The sequence below is a fragment of the Leptodactylus fuscus genome, chromosome 3, assembly GCF_031893055.1.
Source record: "Leptodactylus fuscus isolate aLepFus1 chromosome 3, aLepFus1.hap2, whole genome shotgun sequence".
In the NCBI taxonomy this organism is placed as follows: domain Eukaryota; kingdom Metazoa; phylum Chordata; class Amphibia; order Anura; family Leptodactylidae; genus Leptodactylus; species Leptodactylus fuscus.
In genome coordinates, this window is record NC_134267.1 from 130,464,927 (window position 1) to 130,477,836 (window position 12,910).

The 12,910-nt window shown below is 39.1% G+C and overlaps 1 protein-coding gene across 2 annotated transcripts in view; it reads right to left on the bottom strand.

Moving 5' to 3' along the window:
- The window catches only part of SMAP1 (small ArfGAP 1), a 151,994-nt gene that overhangs the window by 32,888 nt on the left and 106,196 nt on the right, over window positions 1-12,910 (bottom strand). For both annotated transcript variants that reach the window (XM_075268358.1, XM_075268359.1), the window contains one exon: window positions 9,628-9,709. In XM_075268358.1, coding sequence (XP_075124459.1) covers window positions 9,628-9,709 — 82 coding nt within the window. The remainder of the gene's footprint in view (window positions 1-9,627; window positions 9,710-12,910) is intronic.

Sequence of the window (12,910 nt, forward strand, 5' to 3'; positions counted from 1 at the left end):
AGACGTCTGGAGACAAGTCAGACAGCGCCCAGGCAGCAGGTACAGGATACTCTGCATATCCATGAAAAGATTATCTTTTTGTGTGTTTCAAAAGATTATGGCTACAACGATACACTTCAGATCCCACTGAAAGCCCCTACATGATATAATTATTGCATTGGGGGAGCATTTTGGACCTTTGGGGGAGCATTCTGGACCTGACAGATTCTCTTCTAGTCAATCTTGGACTTTGGGTAAATCATGAATTTAAGTGCAAGGATATTCTGCAACACAAGAAAGACTGGATCCTGTAGAGGGAATACAAAGAATGATTTTCAGATTTGATATCTACTTGCTGTATACACATTGTAAAACGTGCTGGCAGGAGAATTTCTGCAGTGCCTTCTTCATGATGGGTCCTGTCTCGTGAATTTATACTACCAAATACTATCGGTGTATGTGAAAACTCATGAGCCACTAGGACTATGATGAAAGCAGCAAAAACTGAAATCAATGATTTTCTCTAGAATTATTCTGACATTTCTCATTCTTGAAAAATAGTAGTAATCCTAACTGACCTAAAACAGGGAATGTGGACTAGGATTAAATCAGGAATTGGGAAAAAAAAAACTAAGTTCTTGAAGGTGTCCAAGGTATATTTAAACGTATAACGTCACCTGTATAACATAATATAATGAAAAAACATCTTACTACTGTACACTTTAGAGTTTCACAGATCTCCTTCCTGATGCTGGAAAGATTTTCTATCACACAATGATTTGCTGCTTGACAATATTCATAAGATTGCGAGGCTATCGAACGGTAGAAAGTCTATTCCATAGGATGCATATATATTATTTTTATTTTAAGAAGATCCGACAGGCTGACTTGACATGTATGATTTAGTAAATAGCTGCATCCCCTACTAAATAATTATTCTGGAATATGTTCCCTTAATACTTTGTGCTGTGTGCCTCTGTTATTCTTCCTAGCAAAAAAATTGACAAATCGAGCGTTCCAGAATTGATTGGGCAATGTGAAAGTGTGCTATGAGAAGGGTAATATAATGGTACATGCACAAGTTTTTCAGATGTGTTTTTTGTTTTTGATGGGCACAAAAAAATGCAGTACTGATACCTGTGTCCATCCCCCCTCCCCCCCAAAAAAAAGACAGACAAAAGGCAACTTAGGCGTGCTAAATGTAAAAAAACCCAAAGAAACAAAAGGTGTGAATGCATCCAACACACAGCATTGGTATATTATGTATACCAGCATGCTGGGAGGGATGACTGGACCTCTAAACTGGAGGCCAACATTATAGCATAATAAAAAGTTATTACAAAAGTGAAAAAAAGAATAAATATTCCTTGACGATCAAAGGAGTTAATATTTTTATTGAGTGCTACAAGGTAGGGAGCTGACACTTCATAAACCATTTCTCTTACAAATCTACCCATGCTATCCCCGATCTTTCCTATATAATTCCCCTCATAATACAATCTTTGATAAAGCGATGTTCACATGTGCATTGGAGCCTCCATTGTATATTCTTTAAAAAAAACAAAACAGATGGACAAAATAGAACAGAATGTTGCATTATTTTGTCCAATAACATTCTGAGCCCCATGATGAAACCCCATCGAACCCTATTGTGGTCATAGGAGTTTGCTACAGCTGTTCATGTCCATCATGCAACAACTTTCCACAATTTTTTTTTTTCTCAATGTTTTGCTCTTGACAGAAAAAAATAATAAAGCTCATATTAATAAAGTTTAACCCGTTCACAGTGCAAGAGTTAAGGGATTGGTATACAGAAATTGCAACTTTATATGCATATGTACAGCAGATGCACTGGACTACATTAGTTAACATTTTCTACTTTTTACAATATTCTGAAATGTTTTTTTTTTTAAATCACATATTAAACCATTAACTGCCTTTTTTCAATAATTTTTGCTTTATTTATGTCTGTCTGTTTACATCCCAATAGTAAGAAAATCATGTATTTTGGATTTCAGCATAATCACCCTTCTCAAAATTTGCCATTTTAGTCCGCTCCCCAAATGGGGATCATGGCACATACTGTCTAGTTTTGATGCCATATTTGAAAGCATTACATGTGCACCCGACATTGCATTGCATGTGCAGTCCGACAATGCACTGCATTGTTTGCTTGCATTTTTTTTTGCACACCGCGCATTTCCTCCGCTTCCCCATTTCGGTACGTTCAATGCAGTGTGATCCTGATGTTCTGCTGTACAGGAACTGCACTATGAAAATGGCCTCGTGTGTGCAAGACAATTCATGCACGTGATCAGTTTAGGTTTCCTATCACAGGTAACATCCTGCTACAGCATGTGAATGTCCTGTTTCTATTCCTCAATGACAAGATGGTGTTCATAGGCAGGTTAAAGTACCCGATCCCCAATTGGGGGGTCATGGCAGTTAATGGGTTAAAAGGGGTTGTCCCATCTCAAGGATCCTATCTATACTGGTAGCTTATGTAAATTGAAGACTTTTCCTAAATATATTGCTTTAGAAATGCTGCTTTGTTTTCCTGCTATGTGAACTTTTTCCTTCCATTGTTTACACAGCGTTGCTATAACCACAGACCTGTGAGATAGGACAAGTGATGCCACTTACTCAGTGCAGGCAGGACAATCAGTTCAGCTAATTTCAGTTTGCTAATAAATCTGTTATCTCTCTATGTAAACACACGGATAACACAGAGTCTCTACAAGCATGGGCAGGGGTGTGGGTGGAGGAAGAGAAATTCAGGATGTGAAAACAGGAGACTGCAGGCAAAGCTGAAACAGTGAGATGGGAAAACCCCTTTAAATTTTGTCAGATCAATATTGAATCTCTCTCTCCCTCTTACGTCCTTCGTACTTTAGGCATCTGGACCTCAAGGATGCATATTTTTGACACAAGTTGTTCCCTATTGCCTTGTCTCAAATATAAAAGATATTATCCTGAAAAGTACTAATGCATGTTGATAGGTAGTCAGATTGTGAAGATCACCCCTCACATCTTAGAGTCAGAGGACCAGGAGCAGTCAGCCTGATAGTTGGGGCTGGTACTTTTACTTTTCCCCAGAGCTTTTCTTTATAACATGTACTTTCCTTGTTATACAAAACATCTAAAAGTAAGTGCTTAATACTCAAAGAAATGATACTAACCCACTTAACCCATTAAGAGTCAGGGAGCCATTGGCTGAATTCTATTATAGGCTTGAGGTACTACAACAGTAATATAAATGTAAATATTCCCCACATACTGTATAAAGTGTTATTCAGGCAATTACTTGTATAATCTGCAAGATTTGATTGTAACTCAATCATATTCATGTGGAAATTGGCTTTCAAGTGGCTGTAGATCTTCAGACAGAAAATGCTATATAAATGCAAATGTATTACTTCGTTGTACGGATTTTACTTTAAAGGCTTTTGTATTGGCCATTAATAAGTTCAGAAATACAAGTGGGCAAACTGTAAGACACAAAACACCATTTGTTTTCTCTACGAGCCAGACGCGTACCTGCGGCTGAAACCCCTTACCTTGGCCACATACTATGTGCTGTCTAAATATGTTTGTTAAATTGATTCTATTTCAGACCAGTGTACTATATGACATAATAGTTATGACTATTATTCTGCTGCTTCTGAACAATAATACATACAAATGGCATCAATTGCTTAATGATTATTCAAGAGCCTTTCCACCTATCTTGAAGTTATTTACTTAGCCACGCCATAGGAGCACCAAAAGAAAAACACATTCATAATAAGAGACACATTGATCTGTATATATTACTTACACTAGTGGAAAGATTTTTCATTCTACTTTAGCTTAAGGTTCATAAGTTTCTGTGTTTGATTCATCTTAAGAACTTGCAATGTCAAAGAGGCATGTTCTTTAGAGCAACTATATACCTGGAGAGGTAGTGGTGACTACTTGGCAAAAAGGACAACAATGACTAGTGGTATAAGAAATGTCAATGTGAAAATGTACTTCACAGCAATTATATAGCATATGAAAGCTACCAAGGTGGTGTAATAAGTCAGGAAGGTAGGGCTTAGACTACTGAGTGAGAAGAAGGACTACCACAAATACTGGAGAAGTGGTGCAAGGCAACTATTGGCACTGCTGTAACTACTAGTGGGAGCTCTACACTAACTACTACAGGGCTTTAAGAGATTTAATAGGCCCGGCTTGTACATCCAGAGCTGGGTTGTTTAGTTTTAAATACAGTATGCATCACTCTCGTCACAAGAAGAAGAGCTCTGGCTGCAGTCCGTTTTATGTCCGTGTCCTACAGTTCAATAAGATGGCTGGAAAATCTACTTAAATACAAAGTAAGAAAAAGTGGATTTGATTCAGGTATAGCAGAACAAATATCATAGCATTTAATAAGAAAAAATAGCTGCCACCAGGAGTATGAGTACAGATTTTTAACATACCATATATTTAGGGAAAAACTTTGAAGTGATGGTATTTATTAAGTTATAATGTATATATCCAAGTCTTTATCTGATGAAGTAGAATATCATATCTCAGAGCTTCATAGATTAGTGACTGTTTCTCTACAGCCTGGGGTAATGCCTACAGCTGGTGTCTTATGAGAAACTTGCTCCTGGGCAGCAAGCACTTAAAGTATAATACAGAAGCTAATAAACATAATAGTCCCTTAGCAGCAGCCTGGCTGGACAGTGAGAGAAAAGAATTTATATAACCGTATGCTCTGTAAAAGAGGGTATCCTGAGCCTGGCAGTATGGACCACTGTAGTGTAGGCCATATACTCTTCGGTGAATATGGATAAGCAGGGTTTACAATTTATAACAAGCAAATGTCAGATATTGGCACTTTCTGAAGCAGAGCTACAACAACAGACATGCTACATGCAGATTAGTACAATTTTTTTTCCCTCTCTAAAAGTAGCAAACAATCAGACTATTATTTTTATAGTGAAAAAAGATAGACGCTCCCTTGTGTAGAAATGATAGAACACTATCATAAATGGACAAAGCCCCTACCAGTTAGGGTGGATCTCAGATGAATCAGGTTATGCATAGACCGGCACAACTCAGATAAAAGACCCTGTTAATACCTCCTGGGAAGCCCAACTGTGTTCCTGTTAAAGGGCTGCAGCTCCTGGTCCACAGACAAGTTCAAAGAACAGAAGTTCGCATAATATAAAATAGCAATGAAAAATGGAACTACATGCAAGCACTGCTGTCGAGTATTTATTAGTTTAAGGGTCAGTACAGTGACAATATAATAAAAAGCAACGCGTTTCAGAAGCAGAACCTCTTACTTTTTGAAGCCATGAGGCTTGGGTTTAGAGACCTCTTTAATCGCTAAAACAAAGAGGCAGAAGCACTCATCTGGACGCAGTGCCTCTCTGACTGCGAAGGGTGACTTGTGTGCAGACGCAAACTTTCTAAGTCCATAAACTACTCCAAGGAGTGCTAGAGTCAAGATCTAAGACCAACGCATCTGCCAATTCATTTTAGTGAGCAGTGGGAATCTCAGCACTCAATCACCCATTGAAGTGTCACTATTAAAAAGATTACATACACAACGGTCCGCTCTGACTGTTATAGTAAATCATTGTAATCCTCATGAAATAATTCTTTAAAGTTTATGTAGAGTACAAATATTTACTGAAGCAGACATGTTAGGAGAAGAGACAGATAGAATAGTGAAATAGAACTGGATTCCCATCTGCATGCTCAGTTTTTCTGTTCTGTCACAAACACAAAAATTGACAAAACACTATGATGGATCAGTCTAACGACTGACAACAATGGATCCTGTGACACCGCACTGACAAAAATGGGATCTAGTGGGTATCCATAGATTCCTTTGTAATTTTTCCAGAAGAAAAAGTGATGTTTGTAAGACTTGTCACATCTGTGATTTTAGACAGAGTCTGTGCCAGAGGCTGACACAAATGACAACAAAGCCTTAGCCAGTACACCACAAGCTTTCTTTATAGCATAATAGCTTATTTTATTTATATACACACATTATACACTCACCGGCCACTTTATTAGGTACACTTGTCCAACTGCTCGTTAACACTTAATTTCTAATCAGCCAATCACATGGCGGCAACTCAGTGCATTTAGGCATGTAGACATGGTCAAGACAATCTCCTGCAGTTCAAACCGAGCATCAGTATGGGGAAGAAAGGTGATTTGAGTGCCTTTGAACGTGGCATGGTTGTTGGTGCCAGAAGGGCTGGTCTGAGTTTTTCAGAAACTGCTGATCTACTGGGATTTTCAAGCACAACCATTTCTAGGGTTTACAGAGAATGGTCCGAAAAAGAAAAAACATCCAGTGAGCGTCAGTTCTGTGGGCGGAAATGCGTTGTTGATGCCAGAGGTCAGAGGAGAATGGCCAGACTGGTTCGAGCTGATAGAAAGGCAACAGTGACTCAAATAGCCACCCGTTACAACCAAGGTAGCCAGAAGAGCATCTCTGAACGCACAGTACGTCCAACTTTGAGGCAGATGGGCTACAGCAGCAGAAGACCACACCGGGTGCCACTCCTTTCAGCTAAGAACAGGAAACTGAGGCTACAATTTGCACAAGCTCATCGAAATTGGACAATTGAAGATTGGAAAAACGTTGCCTGGTCTGATGAGTCTCGATTTCTGCTGCGACATTCGGATGGTAGGGTCAGAATTTGGCGTCAACAACATGAAAGCATGGATCCATCCTGCCTTGTATCAACGGTTCAGGCTGGTGGTGGTGGTGTCATGGTGTGGGGAATATTTTCTTGGCACTCTTTGGGCCCCTTGGTACCAATTGAGCATCGTTGCAACGCCAAAGCCTACCTGAGTATTGTTGCTGACCATGTCCATCCCTTTATGACCACAATGTACCCAACATCTGATGGCTACTTTCAGCAGGATAATGCGCCATGTCATAAAGCTGGAATCATCTCAGACTGGTTTCTTGAACATGACAATGAGTTCACTGTACTCCAATGGCCTCCACAGTCACCAGATCTCAATTCAATAGAGCATCTTTGGGATGTGGTGGAACGGGAGATTCGCATCATGGATGTGCAGCCGACAAATCTGTGGCAACTGTGTGATGCCATCATGTCAATATGGACCAAAATCTCTGAGGAATGCTTCCAGCACCTTGTTGAATCTATGCCATGAAGAATTGAGGCAGTTCTGAAGGCAAAAGGGGGTCCAACCCGTTACTAGCATGGTGTACCTAATAAAGTGGCCGGTGAGTGTATATACACACTATATATATATATATATATATATATATATATATATATATATATTATATATATATATATATATATATATATATATATATATATATATATATTATATATATATATATATATTATATATATGTCCTATCCTACTAATCCTTCCTACTAAGATTATAAATGTGAAAGTATGTTTGTTCCTCAATCATGCAAAAACAGCTGAACAGATTTGGATGAGATTCGGCACACATATAGATTCTAACCTTGATTAAAATATAGGCTCCTTTTTATTCCGGTACATGACATGGCTTCATGTCTGTTATGAATTTAAGTTGACATACTATATTAAACAGCTCTTAGCAGCAAGCCTTATCTCACCCAGGGCTGTTATCTCTTTGTGTACACACACACTAAACCACGGTGTACAGACATTTGTATATTATCTGATCTGCTCCAAGCAGTGCTGACAAACATGGCCAAACACCTGTAATCCAAATTGGCAGTTTGCCAATTTTAAATATGCCTGGAAAAAGAAAATCTAATTTTTTGCAAACAACAATAGCTATGAAGGAAGCCAACAACACGCTCATTATATGGCATCCCAGCAAGATGCTCACATGCCGGAAAAATCACAGGCATGGTGTGAGGAACAAGTTCAGCAGCAGGACAGCTTGAAAGCTGCCGAAATGCCGGAGCAGGTAAACCATTGACGGCAGCAATTTTCTGAATATAGGCGGATCATCAATGCCAACAACCCCCAGACGAAGTCGTGGGCAGAGGCTAGTATAATTTTTTATTTATTTTGTAAGTATTTGCCCTAGCAGTGTAATGAACGTTCAGATTACACAAAAGAAGTTCTTCCATATTTTAAACTGAATCGGTCACCAAAACCCAGAAGGAACCCTGGGCTGCAGGTAAGTTTGGGTTGCCTGAATTAATCCAACAGTGTTTTTCCCCCTTGTGATTTAGCACCTTTGTTGCTGAAATAGCACTGTTCATTTCAATAACGCAAATGAGCGATGAGGCCTACCCCCCAGTAATGGTGGCACAGGTTGAAAAACTTAATTCTATTATAAGATTAGATAGGGGTCTATATGCAACTGAGATAGAGGCAAAGTTTAAATGGCTAGATGCCCCAAATTTGCCATCTAAAAACCTCTGAAGGAATTTTTATTTTTTTGTCCCATACCACTGATACCAACTGTCTAAAATTATTTTTTTCTTTTGGGGGAGCGGAATCACCGATTGTCAATACAGGTTTGTATTCTGAAATATCTGATCAATGAGGTGTTGCTATACGCTTCCCACCTTCAGTGCTCATCTCCTATGTCCTATGAACATGGGCAGAATTGCTCTGGTCATCGCTATTAGATTGCTAAAGATAGCGGAGCACTGTATTCTACTTCTTGTTGGCAGTCCGGGTATTAGCACACACATTAAACCAGTCACCCCAATCGTACAGGCGACAGGAGCTTCTGCTGGCTCTTATTGCTGCCCCAATGATTGGGCGCCCATCAATTACAACATGTAAATGCCTGTCCTGTGGATGTGTGTTGAGTTGTAACTTTGATCCAACCCTTTTAATTCACTCAATCTGTAAATATTTTTAAAAGAGGATTCTGTTGCTTATCCATACAAAGAAATTGTAATATAAGCCTTATTTCCATTTTTCACCATTTCCAGCCCTCTGAATGCATTTAACATAAAATTATGAAAGTTTTAATTTTGGTTGCTATGGCTACATTGAGGACCACGTCTTGTGTCACCATTATTGCGGGAGAGCATATCTTACATACAGAGTCATCTCCTCGCCAAGGTCTCTACCCTGTGTCAGTAAGCTCCTATTAGATTAATACTCTTCATCATCTTGGAACTTGCCCTGAGACTAGTAGATCATCTACAATGCTTTGTGCTAGCGGGCTGTAGTCACGAGAAAAACAGAGATAAATGGAACAAATAATTTTGCATGTTTGACTTCAGAAAAACGAATACAAACATTCAGAAAATGGAGGATTCAATGAATTGTGATGCCGGTTCCAAGGCAATAAATGAAATACAATAAAACCTCCCCAACATCTTACTCTTTACATTGAAAAACTTATATTTAAATGTTGAAATGTCATTATGCAGTAAGACTTTGAAGATCACTTTGATAGCTTTTCATTCCCCAAGGAGCTCATTACTGGTATTTTGGTGGAGACAGCACTGCTGACAGATACAGGCCCCCTTATTAAACATTTTCTGTAATAGAGGGCTCTCGGCAGACTTAATCATGCCATTTTCAAGCACGGCTAACAATATCAGTTGGCATATGGAAGATAAAGGCCTGATGTGCCCCTTCTGCAAAGGTTTTATTGTAGTCCTTTCACAATGTAACAGTGGGCAGTGTTCATTATTTATTACTTACCAAGTCCTAAGAGATCAACGGTCATTTCTGGAGCTTTCTTTGGACTGGCTTTAACCTCTAGCTGTGGTTCTTTTCTCGCTACCTGTAAAAGAAGCATAGCGCTCATTAATTACACACTTATGGGAACGTGCCAGTATATGTCTGCCTTTCTGCTCGCTTTAATAGTAACACTTGTTAGAGGCATGTTCCAGGCTTTTGTAACATTACATAGTGTGCTTGGAAAGGATGCTATTCAAGAAAGAATTGAGAGCTGCCAAATCATATAATAATCTGTCAAGCCTCAACAAAAAAGGACAACACCAATACCATTCCCCATGAAGTATCATTTAGAAGTCAACCACTAAACAGTTTGTGTTGCCAATATTTTCTTAGCACCAAATATGCCCAGAGACCTAGAAGAACAAGAAAAAAAAAAAAGGAAAGCCAGACTTTGCAGTCTGAGAGGTGACTGCCATCTTTGTGCTTTGCGCCCACTCCGATTCTTAATCCTGCTAATCCCAGTACAGCTGCTTCTTTTCCATCTCTGATTTTATTTCCCTCTCTTATTTCCTTCCTTTTTGTGCTTTAGTCTGTCTACTGCTCTTTGATTCTCCTTGACATGTTTTCTTTGGTTCACTACTTGTTGGGTTCACACCATTGTGGGTTCTCCCCTATATTTATGGTCCCAATATTGTTAATCAAGAAATTAAAACAATTCAACAATTATTGTCTGGTCACATACTGTTTGGTTCTTACCTTACTACACCACTATAGCTATCAGAGTTGAATGTAAAGCCCTGACATATGCCACTATATACTGTACATTCTATAGGACCCGGTGCAACAAAACCACAATGTACATCATTTTGTGCTTTGTTACGGAAAAAAAAAATATTTGTAAGTATGGAACTTCACTCCCTAAATGTATTTATCAAGCATCACAAATCATGGAAAGCTAGTTTTACATTAGTTGCATGTACTAACTGCAGAATCAATTACCGGCATCCAATTGGCTATAAAGGGAAGGGTAAAGTGCTCTGACAGTACCATACAGTACCCCTACCTGGAAGGGTCACATCGGAACATAAAACCTTGCCCATTGTACCTGATGTTACTTTGAACAGCTTTCATTGGTGCCAGAAAGGCATTAAAAGTTATCTTTTAAAGGGTCACTGTCAACAGAAAATGGGTTATAGACCTAATCTCAGTACCTTAGAAGAGATTTTACATTTTCCAAATCTGTTATTCAGCTCTCTAGCCCCATTTCAATGTTTCAGTCATATACAAATGAGGGGAAAAGCCTGAAATCTCGATTTGATAAGACCCCAGACAAGTCAGAGAGCACTTTCCCCTCATTTGCATATGAGTAAACAGGAACTTACATGAACATGGGTCTCCAAAGCTAATAACAGAGGCATATTTGGAAAATGTAGAATCACCACTACAAGGTACTGGGATTAGATTTATAACCAGGTTATTGCTGACAGACTTCCTATAATAAATACAAATGTGATTCTTCTATGGATCAGCAGTGCTTTTCATGTAAAATAGTTGCAGGTTTATTCTCAATCAAAATGTGTATGTATGTAAAATATATATCTAGGACAAGATGAAAACACAGACTCCGGATGAAGCTTGCTTAGTGTGCAGGAAATTAATTAAGTCAGCCATGTTGCTGCGCCTATTGTGTACTACGTACAGTATGCAAATCCAGTGCCCTAAATATGATGGCAGGTATTGATAGCTATGACCTACATAAAAGCAGATGTTAATTATGCTGTCAAGGGTGCCACTAAACCTGCCACATTACTGCATGCCGGGTTACTTACTGAGATAGACAAGGTATGTAAAAAGGCATGGAATGTGGGTACACTAGATCAAAACGTTTCATACAATACAGTAAGCTACACAAAGAAAATTACTGGATAAATAAACAAAAAAGTGTTAAAAATGCTCAAGCTGCTTCAAAATAATATAAAGTTTAGAAGCATGAAAGGAAAACTTTTAAGGCAATGCTCACATATCTGCTAAAGTCTATCTATATCTGGCGAAAGTCAGCAGAGGAAAAAGGCCCGCACCAAGGACTTGACTACTTTCCTTTCAGTTTTAAAATGACAGATACCATTATAGTTAATGGGGTCCACTGCGCTCCCTGTGTAGCACCATTTTAGCAGTCTGCCTATCCAATTTTTTGAATGGAACAGAGTTGCAACACTGTCATGTGACCAATGGATGCAATTTCACCGACTAAGATGTGAAAGTGGAGTTCAATATTATACCGTGTTTCTGTGAACATAAGATAGGGTCTTATATTATTTTTTGCTCCAGAAGAGGTTTTAGGGCTTTTTTTTTTTTTTTTCTCCAGGAGATGTATTTTTTTTCCATTAACAACAATCGACTCACCTGGACTGGTCATAAACAGCTGTTAACTAAAACAATGTTCTGGTTACAGCTGTCCCCTCAGACCCTCAGCTTGGGCTGAACATGAATGTATTCTGAACAGTGTAATAATCCACCGCAAGACATCTTTAACAGCAAGTTATCTCCATTAAGATCAAACAATTTGGGCAAGCTGAAACCCAGCTGTTGGATCCTTCCTTCTTCTGACACCTTATATCGACAAACTACTGTAGATCAGTCATTTCTGCATACCTTAAAGAGGAACTTTCACGTCCTCGGGTACATGTGGTTTTATACACTGCTAGAAAGCCGACAGTGAGCTGAATTCAGAGTGTCCCAGAGCAAGAGATATCAGTGCTGTTACCAATATCTCTTCACTGTCAGAAGGGCATCCCTGGTCTAGCTAAACAGTGAGGAACTCCTCTCCTCACAGTACTCATCCATAGCTCTGTACTGTCAGAGGGAGACGTTCCTTACCGCCCAGCCATGACCATGAGCTGTGAATGCCCTCCCCCTTCCTAGTACTAATCTATGGACGAGTACAGTCGTACAGCGTGTGCCTCAGGACATGAAATGTCCTCTTTAAACCAGAGGTTTAAGATGAGCAAACAAGTGAAACCTACAGCAGAAAACCCTACATAAATATCTAGCACTAATACCAGACCAGCACATATGGTATTGAACAGGATCACCATTTTCTAGTATGTAATGATACATGTGCCAGTGTTGCTTAAAGATGTCCTTGCATCATACATTTACTGCCCGACGTTTTCCCATGCCTTATGCTACATGAGAACAACAGTCTGCTAGGCGTTTTAGAGCACAGCTACACCGCCACACCTCACACATGAATGATCCCTATGAGCAACATTAACTAGAAAAACTGGGGAGCAGCTTAGTTTAC